The 21,683-nt window shown below is 30.9% G+C and overlaps 3 protein-coding genes and 1 non-coding gene across 6 annotated transcripts; 3 read left to right on the plus strand and 1 right to left on the minus strand.

The window, feature by feature from the left end:
* Positions 1-572: 572 nt before the first annotated feature.
* On the plus strand, positions 573-1,962 carry LOC101499508 (mitochondrial import inner membrane translocase subunit Tim9). Its single transcript, XM_004505807.4, has 2 exons — positions 573-752; positions 1,559-1,962. Exons 1-2 carry the CDS (start codon positions 658-660, stop codon positions 1,743-1,745), a joined length of 282 nt encoding a protein of 93 aa, XP_004505864.1. The 5' UTR covers positions 573-657; the 3' UTR covers positions 1,746-1,962.
* Positions 1,963-3,522: 1,560 nt separating this feature from the next.
* Positions 3,523-7,038, plus strand: LOC101498521 (probable serine/threonine-protein kinase PBL10). Of its 2 annotated transcripts, none has more exons than XM_004505806.4 (7): positions 3,523-4,083; positions 4,211-4,297; positions 4,552-4,916; positions 5,429-5,564; positions 5,648-5,790; positions 5,883-6,000; positions 6,410-7,038. In XM_004505806.4, the coding sequence occupies exons 2-7, from the start codon at positions 4,222-4,224 to the stop codon at positions 6,826-6,828; spliced, it is 1,257 nt and encodes a 418-aa protein (XP_004505863.1). In that variant the 5' UTR covers positions 3,523-4,083; positions 4,211-4,221; the 3' UTR covers positions 6,829-7,038. The 2 variants fall into 2 exon arrangements, with proteins under 2 accessions (XP_004505863.1, XP_004505861.1); XM_004505804.4 differs by having other exon boundaries at positions 3,524-4,083; positions 4,546-4,916.
* A 382-nt stretch (positions 7,039-7,420) lies between these two features.
* Positions 7,421-10,948, minus strand: LOC101498193 (serine/threonine-protein kinase PCRK1). 2 transcript variants are annotated; one of them, XM_004505802.4, is made up of 4 exons: positions 10,343-10,948; positions 9,960-10,223; positions 8,799-8,921; positions 7,421-8,388 (listed from the first exon to the last, which is right to left on the minus strand). In XM_004505802.4, the coding sequence occupies exons 1-4, from the start codon at positions 10,712-10,714 to the stop codon at positions 7,816-7,818; spliced, it is 1,332 nt and encodes a 443-aa protein (XP_004505859.1). In that variant the 5' UTR covers positions 10,715-10,948; the 3' UTR covers positions 7,421-7,815. The 2 variants fall into 2 exon arrangements, with proteins under 2 accessions (XP_004505859.1, XP_012572736.1); XM_012717282.3 differs by having other exon boundaries at positions 9,960-10,230; positions 10,343-10,483.
* Positions 10,949-17,546: 6,598 nt separating this feature from the next.
* Positions 17,547-17,619, plus strand: TRNAK-UUU (transfer RNA lysine (anticodon UUU)). The gene has a single exon. It is a non-coding gene; the product is annotated as a tRNA-Lys (tRNA).
* Positions 17,620-21,683: the final 4,064 nt, after the last annotated feature.

Genomic DNA, 21,683 nt, shown 5'->3' on the forward strand with positions numbered 1-21,683 from the left:
CTTAACGTTATAATTAAATTTCTCTTTAAAATAATTTAAAATTTTAATTTAACTCCAAACATTCACAAATCAAATTTGAAGAACCACTTCATATAAAATCTTTTAAATTATAATAATTTAATTTCCTAAAATTTTCTTACCCTAAGTCTTACATAAACTCCAAATGTTTGAATTAAAAAGTAATTTAAGAATATCATAAACAAAGATTAATATAAAACCATTTGTCAAAAAAACATAATAATTCTATTTTAGAAAAAGTAATGTGATATATTAAAATATAATTTCTCACAAAGACAAAAAATCACATTACGATATATTTTCTTCTCTAAATTTTAAAATAAAAAACTATTGATAAGACTTAATTCAAATGTAAATATAGACATTATTAAACTAGATATTATATCTCATATTTAAAATTTAATACGAGTATTTTTTTTACTATTTTCTTTATATGAAAAAAAGTTAGAAAAAAAAAAATTTGCAACTAGAAGAGTGTCAAAAAACAAAGTGTAACTAGAAAACGGACACGTGCGACAGTGTAGTAGTTATGACCTATATATATATCATCTTCTTCAGCCTTATAAGTTAGGGTTTATTTCTACGGCAAAAAAACCCAATCTCCAAAACCCTAGACGGCGATTAATCGTTCGATCCAAAATGGACAAAAGCATGATTGCGGATATGGAATCCCTTCCAGAAGCAGATAAGCTAAGAATGGCTGGCATGATCGAACAGCTCCAAATCCGTGACAGGTTTTTTCACCATCGCCCTTTTTTTTTTAAATAAAAAAACTAATTTTTATTTAATGTTGCTTACGTTACGTCTCAAAGTTTGTACATTTATTTGGTTTCCACTTTGCCAATTTGAGTTGTGTTACTCTTTTTTTTTTCTGTTGAATTTGTATTTGCGGTTTGTGTTGAATCTATTTTGGAATTTGGGGCTTCATGCTACATTGTAAATCATGAGCAGCACAATAGTTGCAAATTTTGTGTTTGCTTGTTCTGTGAAGCCATAGTGATGTTCTCCTTAAAACCAGTGTGACTACTAGTGTTGCTTCTGGACGTTTTGGGAACTACATTTTTAATAAGTGGTTTGTTTCTCTGTAATTTGTTGTTGTGTAAATTGTTTTCGTAATCACTTGTAGGCTGTAGCTGTCTTGTGTTTAGGAAAATGGGTTAGTTCTTGGTTTTATGCTTGTTTTTCAGTACCTCTGGGATCTGTTTAATGGAAGATTAGTGATGTGTTTAGATTTCAGTTTGAAAGGTGAAAAGTTTTAGCTCTTTTAAGATGAAATCCTCTATGTTTCAGATCATTGCATTTTGGCTATTTATTTGCTGAGTATAATGTTAGTCATTGAACATATTAATCAACTCCTTTATATTTTGGATATGACTTAGTTGTAAGTGATTCATTATTACTTCATTTGTGTGATGATACATGATGGGCTTATATGTTGGATATGATGATGTGTAATTATATTGTTTGCTCGATTCGATGACATGTTGCTTGATTGTAAGCTAGATGGGGTTAACTGATTATGATTTAAATTGCGTTGCAGTCTGAGAATGTATAATTCCCTGGTGGAGAAATGCTTTAATGATTGTGTTGATACATTTAAGCATAAATCCCTTCAAAAGCAAGAGGAGACCTGTGTTCGAAGATGTGCTGAGAAATTTCTGAAGCATTCTATGCGTGTTGGTATGAGGTTTGCTGAGCTCAACCAAGGAGCTGCAACTCAAGATTGAAGTTTGCTAACATTGGAAAACTGTTCTTTTTGTCTTGAATACAATTTGTTTAAATTATATTTTTTCTATTTAAAAGTGAGATACTGTAGAGGCATGAATTTCTTCAGCTGCTTTGAATGCACAAATGGATGCTAATATCTAAATAAATTCATGAAGATGTAATCATTATGCTTTAGAACCTTGATCCTTAATTGACATTATTCAGTATTAGTACTCAGTTTTCTTCCTTCCTTCCAAATAAGGTCCATTTCAGGATAAATAGCTTGATTCTGTTGGAGTAAAGTTCTGAATTGAACTGGGAGAATCTCTAGCCACCCAGTTCTCAGCACCAGAAGTTGCTACCTGGAGTGCAGAAGTATCTTTTATTTATCTAATCAGACTCAGTCAGTTAGTAATGATAATTAAAAGCAGATTACCAATGGCTTAAATCTCCCATGGTGTTTAAGTGCTTGTAGGTTCACCCCCCCTCCCCCTTCTTTGCTGTGGCCACTGAGCCATTTTTCCACCCCTCAACCTTGACCATCACTAGAACCTGAAAGCACACATGGTTTGCATGCAAAATGGTCATATAGGCCATAAGTAGGCTTCTTTCAGTACCTCAATCATCTGAAATTGCCTAACAATGTTTCCTGGGATTGTTTGGTGAATACCCAATAACAATGTCAAAATAATACATTTTTCCTGCATTGTGAGGAAATTGATGTGATTAGTCCTTTAAGTGTAAGTCATAAAATGTGTACATTGTCACACTTTTTCGTCCAATTCTGTTAAAAAGTGTTTATATGGCCTTTTTATGTTGAGATGATAATTATAAATAATAAAAGGATGTGCCCTTGCACACTTTTTTAGAAAGAGAAGTGCAAAATTTCCATCTTCAGTACATTAACAAGTTAACATTTCTCATAAAAAAAATTATAATTTTTATTAAAATAAAAATTCCAAATAACAAGTATGAGTTATTCATCATTATCATCAAATTAAAAATAAAATTATTAGATTGATTCTTTAATTATATTTTATCCTCTTAAAAAAATTAACTCAAATGAGTAAAATAGTATTAGGAGGAGGGAAACTTTGGGTGCTTCCTTCTCTATAATAATGGTGAAAAGTGCTTTAAGGTCCCATCTCTCCCTATATTCTCTCTCCCACTTAACAGAGATAAATAATGGATTCTCGAGTAAAGTGTAGAAGTGAACCCACTTAACAGAGATAATGAACACTATTTTGTTCCAATACTCAAATATAGAACATCATTGAAGGAAAATTAGATATTCACCACTTTGACAAACAAGTTGGTTTGTATTAAAATTAGATATTCACCACTTTGACAAACAAGTTGGTTTATATTAAAATTAGATATTCACCACTTTGACAAACAAGTTGGTTTATATTAAAATTAGATATTCACCACTTTGACAAACAAGTTGGTTTATATTAAACTTAGATATTCACCACTGTGACAAACAAGTTGGTTTATATTATTGTTTTTCAAATGTGTATAATTTGCACTAAGGTCTAGATAAACATTAAACCAAGATAATATTCCTATCAAGAAACCATGAGGTTTATAATAATATTTGTCGATATAATAATTTAGCAAATACCACGCATGAATAAAATACAAACGGAGCAGTTTTCACTTTTCAGCACCACTTGAGTGGTTCGTGGTCATTTCTAAAGACCAAGTGGATAGGCCAAAAAAGGTTCAATTATGGTCAACATGCAAACAAGTCATGGAAGCTTACCCCTTGCTAGAGCCTATTTATTAGTGCTCACTATGTGTGTAGGAGCTTGAGGAATCTAGAGTTTCCTGTGGTGAAGAAAGTTTTGCAAGAAAATGCATATTTTAAGGATTTTGTAGAAAGGGATTTCCTTTCCACTTTGCAAAGGCAAGTTTTGAGGGAGGCGCGACAGTCCAAAGCAAAATGGGTCCATTACAGTTACATTTACACCTACCCCATTCCCATTACCATACTCACCTTCCTTCCTTCCTTCCTCCCTTCAACCTTCCCATGTGTCTTTATTAATCCTTCCAAACTTTTATAGCTTTCACTTTTTATCAAGATATTCAACTTTTTGTAGCGATACTGAAGACGCTTTAGATCGAAGGTGTGTCAAGTTTCTCCATGCATCGATGTCTAACACTAATAAGTGTGTTAGTATCAATATTTTGTCTAATGTTTGTGTCTGTTTCAATACGTCATATATCTAGCTTTTTGTGGACCACCACATTACACTCAGTCATATTAACACCCATTCCCTACATCTAATACCATTCTTCACTTCTCTATCTTCCCTTCTCTTTCCTATATCCTCCCTTGAACTTCATTACAAACAGGTTCTTCATGCAATTTTCCTTACTCCATATTTTTTTTTCCTCTTTCAGTTTCAATTGATAATCATGGCTAATTTCTGCTGGATTTGACCTTCTCTGCTTTTTTGTTGTTGTTGGAATCTATATGTAGCCAACAAGGCTATGGGAATTAATTTAATATCTGCCATGGGAGTTTGTTTGGGCAACCAAATCAAAGTTGAAAACCCATTTAATTCTGGTATTAATATGCTTAAAACATTAATATCAGCATGTTAATTACCTTAGTCAATGTTCCATATGTGTAATACTCCCTCTTAAATGAAATATAAGCAAAAATGATATTTGAAAAGTTGATCTACTTGGTCTAATTTAGATCAAATACTCTTTTTGTTTATATTTCATTCCAGAACGACTACTAATACAGGAATATGTAATATGTAATATGTAGTTGATGCAATTTTAGTTTTATTGATCATATCATTTCAGTTTCAGGGTTAAGTTCAAAGAGTGTGAATGGCAATACAGAAGATCTGAGTATTCCATGTTGTAAGGTTTCTGATGATCACAGTAGCTCAATTGGTGAGGTATCAGCGACGTCGGTATCAGTGACTCAAACTCCCCGGAGCGTGGGGGAGATCTTGCAATCATCAAATTTGAAGAGCTTTACATCGACTGAACTTCAGGCTGCCACTAGAAATTTTCGTGTAGACAGTGTGTTAGGAGATAGTGGTTTTGGATCAGTTTTTAAGGGTTGGATTGATGAACACACACCTTCTGCTGCCAAACCAGGTGAAGGCATTGTTGTTGCTGTCAAAAGAGTTTATCAGGATGGCTTCAAATGTCACAAGGAGTTGCTGGTAAGTTTAATTCATCTGATGAGAAGGAAACAGTGTCTCTGTTGCATGTTTTAGAATCTTATAATACTTCTAATTATCTATACAAAACTAACCTGCTAAGTAAAGCCTTTCTCATTTTAAGCTTTTTTTTTTTTCAATATGGAGACTTCAATTTGTTTTCAAATATATCATAAATCAATAGACTCAATTGCTTGAACCGGAAGAGACCCTTACCGTCTCATTCAATTACTCTTCAGTTATATTAAGATTTTTTATTTAATCTAATTCATCCTTATCAAATCTAACTTGTAATATAAGGGATAGTCTATTTTTATAAATTATTTTCATGTCCTATCTATTTTTTGAATGAGACTTGTATTTTTCTTTATAACATGTTTAATAATAATAATAATAATGTATACATGTTTATTATTACTATTATCATTATTATTACATGTTTGAGAATATTTTACATGTTTCTCTGGTAAGCTAATCTTATCCATGTTACATCAATTATTGAACTTTTATTTTAGGCTGAAGTCAACTATCTAGGCCAGCTTTCTCACCCTCATCTAGTGAAATTGATTGGATATTGTATTGAAGATGAAAACCGTTTTCTGGTCTCTGAGTTTATGCCACGTGGCAGCTTGGAGAATCACTTGTTCATGAGTGAGTTCTTCCTGGTTCATCTTTTCACACTGTTGTAAAGAAATACATGCCTAACATTACTAATAATAATGATGTTGTAACAGGAGGCTCATACTTTCAACCTCTTTCTTGGAGCCTACGTTTGAAAGTTGCTCTTGGTGCTGCCAAAGGCCTTGCATTTCTTCATAGGGCTGAAACAAAAGCGATATACCAAGATTTCAAGACTTCAAATGTCTTGCTAGATTCAGTATGTGTCCTTTTGTGCACACAACATACATGAATATATTATGCTTATTTAGGTAGTCATATATGAAATTTTCCTTGTTGATTTGATTACAGGATTATAATGCAAAACTTTCTCATATTGGGCTGCCAAAGAAAAGGCCTATGGGTGATAAAAATCGTACCTCTACCAAGCTAACCTATGAATATGCAGCTCCAGAATACCTAGCCAATGGTATTGTGACCACTATACAAAACTGAATTACTAACATAAATTAGAATTAAATACATAATATTTTTTTTAAAATAACGATAGAATTAAATACAAACTTTATGTTTTTCCATTTGTAACTTTGTCATTGATTCAAGTTTTTCTAGTATATTTTTGCCTCTTGAGTTTATTAACTTACTCAAGAATCAACAACAAAACATCAGGTGGATTTATTATATCTGTAAAACTGTTTTATTCTGACATATAATAAGAATTCATTTTTGTGTCACATTGCCTCATTGAAAATTGTGTATGACAAAAAATAATGATTTCTCATTGAATAAATATGTATAACTGTTTTTTACCGTCACTATGTCCATTAAATTCATATCATTTTGACATGTGACAAAAATAAAAACTTTTGTTGATGAAGGTAATCACACTACTAAGAGTGATGTCTATAGTTTTGGAGTTGTTCTACTGGAAATATTATCAGGAAGGAGAGTTATTGACAAGAATAGACCACACAAACAACACAATTTGGTGGAATGGGCTAGGCCTTATCTATCCAACAAGCGTAAGGTTTTGCGCGTGTTGGATAATCGCCTTGAAGGCCAATATGAATTAGATGATGCCTACAAGGTTGCCACACTCTCCGTAAGGTGCATTTCAATAGAAGCAAAGTTGAGACCAAACATGGATGAGGTTGTTACAAATTTGGAGCAGCTTCAAGTTCCTCATGTAAATGGATGCAATCAAAATCGTTCACGTAGAAGAAGTGCCGGTGATGTTACAAGTGTTGGAACAGCTACAACTTCTCTCCAACGCTCTGTTTCTCTGCTTTGTACATGACAGACATTGCACTATGCAAATACATCCTTGTAAGTTAACAATGGTGAATGTCCCTACCTGTGGTAATCATATACCATGAGCACGTGTTACCCAACAATTTTGTACATATAGTTTGATCTTTTTAGTGTTTGTAACAGCTAATAACTGGCATTACTAGTGCTTTTGTATACTTCTCTGGTCAGCTCAATTTTTATTGTAATCTATTTAATATTTTGGTTGTTTGTAATAACTTATAAAATGAAAAGTTGCACATGGAAAACACAATTTGTTTGCATTTAAAACTGACACTGTGGCCTTTTTTTGACATTGACCAATGACTCCTGATGCATGATCGATTCACGACCAATTAAATTTGTTTTGGATGCACTCTGGGAGCGCCATCACCTTTGTCAATATCTGGTTTAGATTTTCTTGGAGCAACAGTATACTAGTAATTCAAGTAAATTAATGAAATTGAATGAACTTTAGTTTTATAATTAATCCCGTATCATCCATGTTTGACTCAGTCCTTGATTAGCTGCTATTATTAATAACTATCAAAAGTAGGTGATTGTAGTACTCCAAACATTTCAGAATTAATTCTACACTTCTAGAATTGGTTTTGGTTCCTCCAAAAGTGGAACCAAACATGCACTTAATATTATAGCTTTTCCCAAAATTATCCTGTACACACAATTATTAATTAATACAAAATTGACTATGATCAACATGCTAACGAAACCTAGATCCTCTAATGTTGTTGTATAATGATGTCTGGTGATGCCATAGGAATTATTAGATTTAGAGGGAAATTTATCTCTCTAGATCTAAGTGTCCCTATAGTTATTGCATCATACAATATGTGTAGAGGATCCAATTTTAGGTTCAACCATGTGCACCACAATGCTGATTTCACTTGCCGAACTACGTGATAACCGAACATTGCAATGAACAGGCAACGGTAGAGGAAGATTTTACTTTCCAAGATATGAATGAAGATCCTTTATATCACCAAGTTCTTACAAGCCCAGGCGCCCAACTTTTCCAATCAAACTTTCCAATGGATTTATTTCTTAAGCTGACCATATCTCTGAATTCAAAAACCTTCTTCAGATAATTATTCCCCTGTTTAGCTGGTTCAGGTTCAGCATCCTCTACAGATAAATTTACTTCTTGTTCTTCTTGAGTTTCTGCAACAGTTTCGGAAATGCATTCATCCATAGGAACAGTCTCGTTGATAATGTTTCCAAGAATCTCAACCACCTCACTCATTTTCGGGCGAGACTTTGGCTGCTTCATGAGACACTTGTTTGCTAGGATTGCAAGTTTATGAGCTGATTTGGTGCAATCCTGTCCTTCAAGTCGAGGATCGACAATATGATGGAACTTCTTAGGATCAGATACATAAGGTCTTACCCATTCCAAAAGCTTTTGCTCGTTTTTCGGTAGGTTTCTTTCTACGGCTCTCCTTCCGGTGATAAGCTCATAAAGAACTACACCAAAGCTCCAGACATCACTCTTAGCAGTCAGCTTACCAGTCTGAACATACTCTGGTGCAGCATATCCTATGGTGCCAACAACCTTTATAAAGAGGAAATAAGTCATTCATTTTCGCATATCAGCTGAATATCCCTACAACAAACTAAGGCTCAGTGATCAGACTTCAGACCAGCATAATGAACTCGTGAATTAGATTCATGGCTAAATTACTCTTTTAGTCCCGTAACTTATTTTCTGGTTTCACTTTAGTCCCCTAATTATTTTTCTTCTGTTTTGGTCCCTTAACAATACTTTCGTTAGTCAAGAAAATAAGATAAGGGACTAAAAGAGTAATTTAGCCTAGATTCATTCAGCAATGAATATTGTTAAAAATATATATAATCTACTCCAGCTAAGCTTCCAGGCATGTTATTGACAAATTTGTAACATTATGGTATGTTAAAAATTAGAGAATTATGACACTTTTCTCCAGAATATAGACATTTTCTTACTGCTGTTGAAACATAGCCAAACCCTTCTGAGGGTCCTTGCCTAGCGAGTCCAAAATCAGAAAGCTTTGCATTGAAGTCCTCATCCAGCAAGATGTTGGATGTTTTAAAATCTCGAAATATTAGCTGCACCAAATAGAATGGGAATCATAAATGTGTGTGTACAAGTTATCTAGGGATTTAGCTGATGATTAATGCTGTAAAAGACATCAAAAGTAGAAACCATTAACCATCTATAAACATAAAAGAGAATTAAGTCATGGCAAAAGGACAAGGAACCCTTTTTATAAAGCACTGAAAATGGCAAATGATAATGTCTAAGTAAGCAAGTTCTTGTTAACTGTTTATTTATTTTGCTACAAAAGATGGCAGCTAGGGGAGGCACTCCCAATATTGTCGAGAAGGGCACTAACAACGAGATGGGGCTACTAGCAGAAATCCAAATCACAGAATTACTGCACATTCCCAAATCGAAAGCAATTTCGCCCGGGCGCAACTACTCAACTAGCCGCTGGGTACCCAGGGATCTCCCTGAGAAAGGGTTCCCACCAAGGAGGATTTTAGTGGCTTCAAAGGAATTTGAACCCTCACATATGGAAAGGGGAAATCCAAGTCCAGATCCTTAACCACTTGTCAAACCCATTTTAACATGAAAATTACTTAAACCACACAGACACACTCACAAGCTTGTGCAATAAATGTTTGCACACACATTAAATGTTTGTTTCATTTACAAAATGTTCACAAACAGTGCTTAAAAACTCATTAATTGCATGTCCTGTCCAGTAGTTTCTGCATGTTTGGTGGTAGGCCTAGAATGAATTATACTCCCTTAAAACGATTTTGCTTTTGGCTTCAGCTTGAAACCATTTTCAAAACCTGGTTCTCAGCCCAAACCTCCATTTGATCTGAAACAAGTTATCCTTGACTTTGAAAAATCATGACAAAAAATTCTCTACCAACTATCATTTTTTATAAAAGTATCTAATATAGATCAGTTCATTTCAAATTCACTTTAAACTTCAAATTAATTTAGCTCAATGAAGATCGCCCATCCAGCCAACAACATCAAATTTATCAACACAAACCATAAAAATTAGTGCCTTTGACAAATTAGATAGATAAGCACAGACTCAAAAAACCAATAATCCATTATCATCATACCTGAAAATCCATTTCTTCATGCAGGTATGCCAAACCACGAGCTGCATCTTGAGCAATTTTCAATCTAGTCATCCAAGGAAGAACCGATGAAGGAACACGAACCAAAAGATGATCTTCCAAACTCTTATTAGGCATAAACTCATACACTAAAAGCCTTTGAATCCCTCTTTCATCATCTTCAGCACAATAACCCACTAATCTCACCAGATTTGGATGCTTAATTACCCCCAATAAATTAACTTCATTAATCCATTCCTTATGCCCCTGAAAACTAGAAATTCAACACACAAAAAACACCATAAACTTTTCCCCTTTATGGCAACACAAAAAACCGAAAAAAATTACTCAATTTTTAAAATAAAATAAAAAAGAGGAAAACGTGCCTGATGACCGTTACGATTTAACTGTTTAACGGCAACATCGATTTGGGAACGATGATTAACGGTGCCTCTGTAAACAGAACCGAAGCCACCTTCACCGATTAAGAGGCTTCTGTTGAATCCACGAGTGGCGAGTTTAAGGTCGGAGAAGGAGAAGAGGTGAAGGTGATTGGCTCGACGCTGAGAGAGAAACTCGTGGAAGCCGAGCGTATCGGAGAAGTCTCTTGAATCTGAGTCGAATTCGGAACGGCGTGAGTCCATTAAGCTGAGAGAACGCGCCCATGAGACCCTTGAAGTTCGGGAGCTTGAAGCCGAAGCTTCTTCGTCTTCAACTCCTCTTTTCTCACTTCCGTTGGAGAAATGGAAACACTTCATTTCGAAACGACGACGCAGGCTGTGGAAGAAGTGTCAAGTCAGTGGTCAACAAAAGACATTAGAACAAAACAACAATGCCATTCTTCAACTTCAATGATAACTGCTTATTGGCCGATAAATATTTTTTCTTCATGGATTAACTATATACTTTTAATATCCCCTTATATGATGAAGTCCGCATTACCATGTCTACCAAGTCATGTCCATTTTGATGTGGTTTTGTCATTTGGAAAATACAAAAGACACCTTAATAGCATTTAAAGCGTGAAACTAGTTTATAAACTATCATTAGTCTCGATGATTAAGTGGACTTTTTGTTATAACCGAAATAGTAGCCCCATTTGAGGCTAAGGAGTGAGTCACTTGTGTGGCTTTGTTTCCATAGAGGACACTAATGATTTGTATTAGACAAAAAAGAATGATTGACTTTTGGTGCTTCAAGTGTTTGGTATCCGACAATAGGCGTCGACCACAAAGGTGCACTTGTTCATGTCATTGTCTCACCTATTCGAAATTGACTTTAGAGTAGTTGTTCTAAATTGGCCCAAGCTCAATTTGGATTCATCTGGTGATCCGACCCAACGTGACAACCCATTATGGAAGTCTTAGAGTTTCTTGAGCCAACGGCCAAACCTAACCTAATGGCCAAGAAAGGCAATCCCGTCGAATCTGCGACATTAAAGATCATACAATGCTATTGTCCCCCTCCGCCTTGGGACTACCATCTATATAAATAATGCTTCAGGAACGGTAAAGGTACATTTTTTTCATCCTACTTTACCTCCCACTCTTCTCAAAATAGCTTCTTACTTAAAAGTTAGAGTGTTTGTATATATCACCCCACCATTGGATACGAAGCATTGTTCGAAGCACCAGAATTTGATCATCCTACCAGTCCAATGCATATCATTATGGATTAATTATGTATTAACAAATTTGTAGGTGCTTTTAATATATTTTTTTTTCCTTCAAATCAAGTGATTCTAATATTCTAAATTGATAAAATATTGATCTTTAAATTTCTGAGCATTATAAAAAGTAATCTTTTAAATATTGAAATTTTGTAAATACATTTGACGGGTTAGTTGAAATTATCTTCCGCAAAAACTATGATGTGATGGTAAAATAATCACATAAATATTCATGTGCATTTGTCACTTCATTAGATATTAAATTGCATACAAAATTTATAAGGTAAAAGTTATTAAACATGTTTGAATTTTGAGGTGTCAAAGTGTTGATTTTTGAATTTATATGAAATGCATGAATTTGTCGTCTCATGTAAATTTTTGGTGATGCAATATCGATATGGAATTCACATGAAAAACATATGTACATTTAGTGTGAAACATCATAACTTCTAACCTAAAAAATTAATAGGGGAATGCATTTGTTAATTTATAAAATTCAATTACTATTTTATTTTGACTAATGCTTACTTCATTATTAATGTATTTATTCTCATGTTATACTTGTTTAAAATTTCCAGATCTCTCCTTCCTTTAAGATTTTGAGGCGGCTTTAGCTTTAATTTCTATGCTTTTATTGGTTTTGGTTTTTTGGGAGTCCTCCTATCATTTCTCGATATTCCCTTCTCCACACACCACCTTTATTCATCTTTGGTTTCAATAGATATGTGTAACTAAATTGGAAAAGTTAACTTTGCTGTGACAAGTCACATTATGATCACTGATTGTCCTTTACACTTGCATCTTTGTCATCTACAATTGCAATGAGACACCAAAAATGCTAGCAATAAAAAAAACTAAATTGAACTAAATTGCATAACTGAACCGAACTGTTTTTAAATTGAAATGACTTATAAAAATTGATAATCAAACTGTTTTTTCAAAAATAGTTTATTAATTGAACTGATTTTTAGAAATTAGTACCGAATCGAACTGGTTTTTAGTTCAAAAAACTAGAATAGAATCTATTTTTTTTAGAAGTAATTAGGGTAAGTATGTAAAATTTGGTCTATAAGAATAAAACAATTTGGTTCAATTTGAGATAAAAGCAGTTTGATTCGGTACTATCCATATTATAACAATTTAGTTCAATTCGAACAAGTAAAACTAAGTTAAAACCAATTTGATTCGGTTTAGAACAATAAAACAGTTCACCGATTTATAGAATCAGTTTAGATCGATTTTTTAAATTGAAAATCAATTTTGTTCAATTTTTTCGAATTCAAAACCAATTTAATTCATTTTTCAAATAGTTCTGATTCAGAAGTGAACTTTGTCCACCTTACACGAAAGTGTTGTTGCAAATTTCTCGCACGTCCGCATACAAATTCCATGATTGCCCCAGTTTCTTTCAATTTGAGACTTATTCGTCCTTTATTAAAATCAAAAGATGTTACATATGACTTCAATGAATATGTTTGAGAGGTTATCAATATTGATGCCTTGTTTGATCGAAAAGTTGCAATTGGGGACATTTTACGTGACGAAACAATAAATTTTCAAACATAAATTTTATTGGTATTTTCTCATACTGCTACTATATGAAGGAAAGGCTCTAAGATATGTAATTGCGAAACTTTTATTTCAAATTTTATTATTTTTTATGTTTTTCTGAAAGTACATGTAGTTGCTCAAACTTTCATATGATTAACTATATTTATAGTAAGCATTGTTTGATGATTTCAAACATATCAAGTAAATTATCAAATGTATTAAATTTGTTTATAAGGTATATTAATAATTCAAAATCGTTTTTTGAAGAAGCATTTTTTTTATCTTAAAAGATATAGTAAATTTCATTATAATTAACTCACATAAATGTAATATCTCATATTCAAATCGTGACAAAACGTTCGACCCAACAATATCGATATAAGACTTAAAAATACAAAATTCTAACTAGAATATCGACATTTGTTAGTTGAATTATAACTTAACAATATTTACGGTGTATTTAATAATTTGAAGAAAAACTTATATTTAAGAACATAAGTTTTTTTTTTCAAAAGAGATTTTTATTTAGGAAAAGAACCGGTAGTAAAATAGATACCTTTGTTTAGCTTAAGGGATTCTTTTAAGTGGGGCTAATGGGCTAGAACATTAGAACCTGGGTAACGATATAGTTGAGATATTCACGATATGTTAATAGGATATTTTTTTTACAAAATACTATTTTGGAATGAAATATAAATAAAATATATCATTGAAAAATTAATGTATTTGATCTTAATTTTTAATAAGATACATTAATTTTTTAACTATTATTTTTGTTTATATTTTATGTAGGAGGAAATATATTAATAGAACTTGAAAGGCGACTTAAGTTTGGATCATCAAAATTATTAAACTCAATCTCAATCTTGAGTTGATTTATCTAAAAACAAATAGACTTGGACGAATTTTTAATGGATTAAATTTGATAAAATCGCGTACAGCTGATTTCATTTACACTTTTACTTAAAAGGAGACTCACTCTTTTCTAAGTCAAAAAATAAAGATCTAAACAAGAAATCATATTTATTTTACATTTTATTTTCTATTAATAATTAATAAAATGTAAAATTCTTTTCTTTCTTTTTTTTATTTTTTTCTTCGAAAAGATTCAAATAAAAAAACTGAGTAAGAATGCTCTTTAACGTTGTTTGGACTCAAGTATAAAAAATGAAGGATTGCACTTTATTAGAGAAAAATGGTTGTAAGTAATGTTTTTACTAAAGGATGCTTATAACATTTCATTTATGATAATCTGATTGATACAAATAAGAATGTCAATGAAGATGTGTAGACTAACAAGAAGAAAAAAAACAAGCTTACTCTATTTAAACTCAGTAACATTACTCTTAGAGCTATGAAAAAATGGACAACACTTTTAGAATGGAATTCGAAGTCAACAAAACTCAATTAAAACTCCTGAACCCATTACAAAATAAGAAGGAGCTAGGTTGCTTCGCGCAAATCAACAAACACAATAGGAGAAATCCATTCTATTTTTGCCAATACTCCATAACAACAAATCTAGCACTCCATAAGCTCCTCTATGCGTAGCTAGGATTATGACCAATATTTGAATTAAGAAAAACAATTTGAGGGTACTACCTAGCTTTAAAACAATGAGTTGTGAAACTATAAGGCTTAGTAATAATATTTCATCCCTGTTTGTCTAGCATTGCAACATTATTGTTAAAACAATATTGAGATCTGTAACAAAAATTAACCAACAATACAAAAAAAATACAATTGCAGAGAAAAAACGAAAACGAAGAACGTTCTATCTGCTGAAAACGGAAAACGTTCTAGACAGAACTGAAATATCAAAAAAACCCAGAAAACCAGAAAATAGATATTGATTATCGTTCTCTGTTTTCTGCAGTTTTAATAAAACAGTTTTCAATCAATGCAAACTAGAATTAAAGAAGGATAAGGGAATAATAACACACAGATTTACGTGATCGGTCTCAATTGATGAGACCTACGTCACGGGCAAGCAAGCAAGATTAATCCACTATTAATGATTGAATTTTTACAAGATTAAAGTCTTCTCAAGATTGATCTCGTAGTATCTATCATTGTTTATGAACCAGCAATACTAGTCTTTCTGATATAATCCTAATAGTCATAGTTCACTTTAAGGATCGTTCTAGGTCGGAAACTTACAAATTTGAGTGAAAATCGCGTATAGCTGGAGAATGCGATAAACGGCGCTACGAAACTCCGATTCGGAGGATTCCAAAACGAGGTGAAAGATGATGTTCCGAAACACAAGTTAGGCTTTTGAATCACCGAAAACCAGTATATAGAACTCGAGATATGAACGCATGTTACTGATCACGAAAATTGGAAGAATTGGAGTATTATGGTTTGATGTAAAGGAAACTCAATATTATTATTCAGCAACGAAACAAAGAACAAAATGGCGCCACAATCTTGGGATTGATAAGCCAAAAAGAACGCCACAAGGATTAACAGCCTTGATAAGTTCAAGATGAATTCTTTCAAGAACTCTAGAGAGCAAAACCTCACAAAAATAATAATCAAAATCTGCTCTACCATGAGGTTACAAATGCTTATTTATACTAAGTCTATCTCTAAACTTAAATGGGTCATAAGTGACACCATTCTCTAGGCCCATATTAGTCTTACATCTTATTTTTTTTCTAAAATAAACTTAATGTAAGTAAGTAAAGTATTTTCACTTACACATAACAAAAACTAAATCAATAATAAAACTATTACAATTCCAAATCAAAGCAAACTAAGAATTAATACAAACCAAATTAAAATATATAAAGTTTATCTTAATTTATTAAAATATGAGTCATCTTCATGCTCTTGATATCCTTATCACTTTCTCTCAATCTTTCTTTTTCTCCCTTTAATCTTTTTTCTCTAAATTTCTATGAATCACGAATTGCTTATGTCTCTCTTAGTTTCCAGCTCTTACTGCTATTACAACCTTCATTTCAGCTGCTACAATATTACAGCTTTATTTATAGTATACACAAGCAAACTAACAATAACCACCTACCATAACTAACTTGGCCGAAGGTAGTTATAACAACCACTAAAGCTTAACCAACTTTAGTTAGATGATTTGCGGCACATATTAATAATTATAGTCATGTAAATTCTTGAAGCCCGTGCCACCATTCATCATCTTCTCAATTTCATCTCCAAGAAATGATGAGAGGAGAAAAACACTCATAACGTCCGAAGAAATTACTTGGAGGATCGACTTAATCAAAATCTCTCTCCCCACTTTCGACAAACATTTGTTGCTTCAAGAGTTTATTTTCTGCCAAACACGATATTTGATAAAACGTAAGGTTTCTTTCTTACTACGACTAACCATAGACGAGATGTGCAAATATTTTCCAGTACCAAGAACATTTTGTACACCCAAAATATCAAAAATTTCTGGTTTCACCTCCTAAGCAACATTTCTACTACAAAAAAAATTTGATTTTTGAAAATGAATTGCTTTGTTCGGAGGCCATCTAATAAGTGGTAAGAATGTGATTCATGGCCAAAGCTTTATTATTGTTTGCTCTGAAAAAGAAGAAATAGTCGTCTGCAAATAACAAATGAGTAATGAATGGTGCATTTCTACAAATTTTAGTGTCATTGAACTCACCTAGAGCTTCAATCTATCAAATGAGCGTTGAAAGATCTTCAGCACAAATAATGAATAGATAGGGAGGAAGAGGATTTGTTTGCCAAAGGCCCTGACCTACAACATGGTCATTCACAATAATTGGATAGTCAATTTATTCAACACATAGCATCACTCACGTAACCCATTGATGAGAGAACACCATTCGTAGCATGGTCTCATGAAGGTGATCCCAATCAATCATATCATAAGACTTGCTAATTTCATGTTTAAGAGCGGCATCAAATGTTTCTTCCGGTTTTTTGTTTTCATATACACCATGAGCTATCAGTGTGCGTATAATAAATACTTATATATTGTTGTTTCTATTTAATAATATATATTGTTATATAGAGACAAGATCAATTGACACTGCGTATCAAACTTTATTTTAACACTAAATCTCAACCATCCATTTATATTTAATTGAAGACTCATAATTACTTATCTAAAGATCGTACGTGATCTCCGCCTCTTTAATTTGGTGTGATAGATCTCACCCGTTATAGTATGTTGAAAATTGGATGGATTAGTGTATTGACATATAGATGGAAACATAATAAATAAATAATATGTTAATATGTAGATTCTAATAGATAAGTACTTTTTTTCAATTCCGATAAAAAAATATTATGTTTACAGAGTTAAAAAATATATGCTAAAAAATCAATTGAACCATATTTGTATAATGCATTAATTAACTAGATAACAATTAGCCGTCTTAGCTCAGCTGGTAGAGCGCATGGCTTTTAACCATGTGGTCGTGGGTTCGATTCCCACAGACGGCGGCAATTTATAATTTAATTTTTTGTTCACAACATATATAAATCTTATGCAATTTTTTTTTTCATTGACATAATTTTATAGTTAATTATGGTAAAAATAAAATATTTATAATAATCTACCGGTCATGGTGGACCCTACCATTTACCTAATAAAGTTTGGGGGTTTTAGGCCTATAACTTTTTCATAATGTTAAGGCTCAAAGTTAGAGCTCATTTATTGAATATATCCTATATGAAATTTTATAGAATTGAATGTTAGAAATATTTTAAAATGTTGTTTTGCTCAATGGTTATTTAGTTGATTCTCATTTCAACATTTTCATTTATTATCATGAAAAACGACTTGAATTGATATTGTAATAGTTTGAAAAAACTAAAATGAGACATGGATTTATATTGTAAAAGTGGAAAAAACTAGATGAGACATGGATATTGAAACTATGGTATACTTTAAGAGTTTAATTGTTATGTATTATTGGTGTAAAAAAATTTATATTGTTAACACATCACTATCTTTCATTGACATGACTTTAGAGTTAGTTATAGTAAAAGTAAAATATCTATAATAATCTAATAGTCAAGGTCAACCCTACCTTCATGCTAATAAAGCTAGGGCTTTATGTCTATAATTTCTTCATAATATTAAGGCTCAAAATTAAAGTTCATTTATTGTATATATACTATATTTTTTACAATTGATTTCAATAGGTTGTTTTGTAGTAGTGGTTGCAATCACCAATTTTGAAACTTAATTCTATTATAATCAAAAAGTTAGATGTTAAGTTATCTGTTAAGTCTTTTGATATTTTTATTAGTTAATTTAAACTATAAAAAAAAATACAGTTAATTTAGAATTTTTGCCGCATATTAAATATATATTATTTTTCATTTACCTACATATCGTTACATTTTTTAAAATTTATTTGCGACTAAATTTGTTAGAATTTACTGAATTAGTATTTTTTATTTTCATATTGTTATTGTTTTATTTTACCGAGTTATTGTTATTATGTGGGATTTAAATTTTTAAATACATTACTAAATATTTTTGGCCTATAAAACAAATTGGTTAAACTCCACAGTAATATATAAAAACATTAAAAAAATTTATATAGACCTATTTTATAAAATAAGAATTTAACAACAAAAAAATAATTTTAATAAAATATTATTATTAACTTTAAAAATAACTCAAATAATATTTTTTTAGACTTCAACATACGTTAGATCATTCTTACTAACAATTATGATTGATAATATATATAAATTAAATTCATATTTTAAAACATAAAACTGAAGTAATTATTGATTGTTGGGGAGTATTTATTTTATATCAATTGTTGGCGTGTATTTGTTTGAACCAGATTAACCTGTGGAATTATATTTGGAACTAGACCAGCCAAGAAAATTTGGATTTTATACTCCCACACTTTCACCTATATTCCACAATTTTTGAAAAATTTAATTTTACCTCTATCATTTTTATTGAAAATTTTTAGACCTATACTTTGCTCCACACAAATATGAAAATTTCGGTATTAAATGTTATTTTTCAAAAATTTGATTTAGAAATTAACATACCATAAATTTTAAATTTTGAAAATATAAAAAAAAACTTTCGTAGCGAAAATGATCTAAAATTTCTTGTATAAATAAATTGAGAAAACACTTTTGCATATCAAAAATTTCGTTTCAAAATTTTCGATATGTAAAACAAACCGAGAAAAAGATATTCATGAAAATTCCGATATGTAAAAGAAATTGAAAAAAAAAATTGTAAGCAAGAAATTTCAAAAACAAAATTTTGGATATGAAAAATAATTGAGAAACAAAAATTTTTATATCTAAAATACTTTGAAAAAAATTTATACCAAAAAAATTTGAAAAATAAAATTTCTAATACGTAAACAAAACTAAGAAAAAATTGTACATACAAGAAATTTCAAAAACTCTAAATTTCCAATATATAATAAAATAAAGTAAAATTGCATACCTGAAATTTCCAAAAAAAATCATAGATGTAGGAGTAAAAAAAAGAGACTGAATTTGTTTAAAACTTTTATATTTTATTCAAGGGTATTTTTGTATATTAGAAAATGTGGGGTAGAAGTTAATATGTGGGAGTATGCAATCCAATTCTCTTAGTTAGGTATGGATTCTATATTTACGGTCATTCTGATGGGCCATTTTTATATTTAACATGACATTAATATTCGGCCCATTTACTGCATTCAACAAGTTTTTGCAAAACAATTAGGTGTTTACTTCTTCCACTTCCTTATGTGTTCAAATACAAGTTCGAATTAATTAATCTCAACTTATAAAATACACCTCAGGGTTGATCAATCTGGTAAAAGAAATTTGGGGCTTATGAGAAAACATGGCATGGGAGAAGAATGTCACAATAAATAGGCAAATATTCTTCCAGCCATCTTGGATTCTTGATTTTTTTTGGATCCCACGACCCAATAGTGAAAAATGTTGACCCGATAATGAAAAATGGGATTAATAAATTTATCAAAAGCACCAATTCAGTAGTGTTTTTTTAGAAATTTTGAATAAACATTTTAGGATAGATAAGCAACCACCCAATAAATATTGATTGAACCAAATAAAAAATATAGGTCCACCAAATTAACCCAAAGTTTTCATTTTAAATTAGCAAGAAATCTGTGTTATCGCGTAGGTGGCACGTATTTGATATTCTATAAGTGTCTCGTTAAGTTTTAAATTAAAAAAAAAAAACTCATTTTATATATCAATGACAAATAATTGTTTCGTATTTTTATATTTATCAATAATACATATTTGTCTTGTATTTTTATATATGTCAATGAAAAATATTTGTCTCGTTGTTTTTTAATATTTATTAGTGCCAAATAATTGTTCTTTATTTTTGTATGTATCGATCAATATAAAAATTTGTCCCGTGACTTTTTACATATTTCACTTACAAATATTTATCTCATATTTTTTATACATCATTCATAAATATCTATCCCACTTTTTATTTTTAATATTTATCGATGACAAATATTTGTCTAATATTTTTTATATATCACTCGTAAATATTTCTCCCGTTATTTTTATATACCGCTAACAAATAGTTGTCACATGTTTTCTATTTATCAATTATAAATATTTATCTCATGTTATTTTAATATTTGTCATGTGTTTTTTTTATGTATTAGTTACAAATAATTTTTGTCTTCCAACCCTCCAGTATTCTTATCATTTTACCAGATCTCAGGATCTGATAGTGAATAATGTTGACCCAATAGTAGGGATGAGAATATGTCAAACCATACTACATGTTGCAAGGCCTAATTCTGACTTGTCAAAAACAATTTAAGGCTTAAGTCTAGTATGTGGCATTTCATAAGATTTTTTTTAGGCATAGCTTAACCTTTATGAAAGTCTCATACAGCCTATTTAAGAGTATAGTTCATATTAATATTTTAAATAAGTATTTAGACATATTTTTTAATAGATTAACAAGTTAATATATTAATGAAATTAAGTATTTTTTATATTTAATGTGACATTTTAAAAAAATTGATTTATATGACATCATCTTTTTATTCTATTTTATTATTAGGGTGAGAATAGATAAAGATGGATCAAATTTTATTTAAATAAGTCACGTCTGCTTAAAAAGAATTAAAGCTTAAGTGTGACCTATAATATGTCAGAGGCTTTATTTTAAGCCTTCATCTAAATATATTTTGCGTTAAGAAGTATAAAAATGATATTTCATATATCTATGAAAAAAGTTAACAACCAATAAAAAAACATGAATTTTGTTGAACTTGTGCAACCATAACATCCATTTATTAACTTTTTGTAATAAACTTGATGTATGTATGAACAATAATTATTAACAAAATAAAAGAATAAATACAAATGTTGAATTTATAGTACAATGATTTTGAGAAATAATAATAGGTATATAGTGGGAGCAAAAAATTAAGGTTCAAATAAAGAGTCTTTTTATCAAGAGATAAAATAACGAGTTTTTAATACACAAATATGAAGAGTTTTTATTTTAATATATATATATATATATA

Source organism: Cicer arietinum, chromosome 6, assembly GCF_000331145.2.
Source record: "Cicer arietinum cultivar CDC Frontier isolate Library 1 chromosome 6, Cicar.CDCFrontier_v2.0, whole genome shotgun sequence".
In the NCBI taxonomy this organism is placed as follows: Eukaryota; Viridiplantae; Streptophyta; class Magnoliopsida; order Fabales; family Fabaceae; genus Cicer; species Cicer arietinum.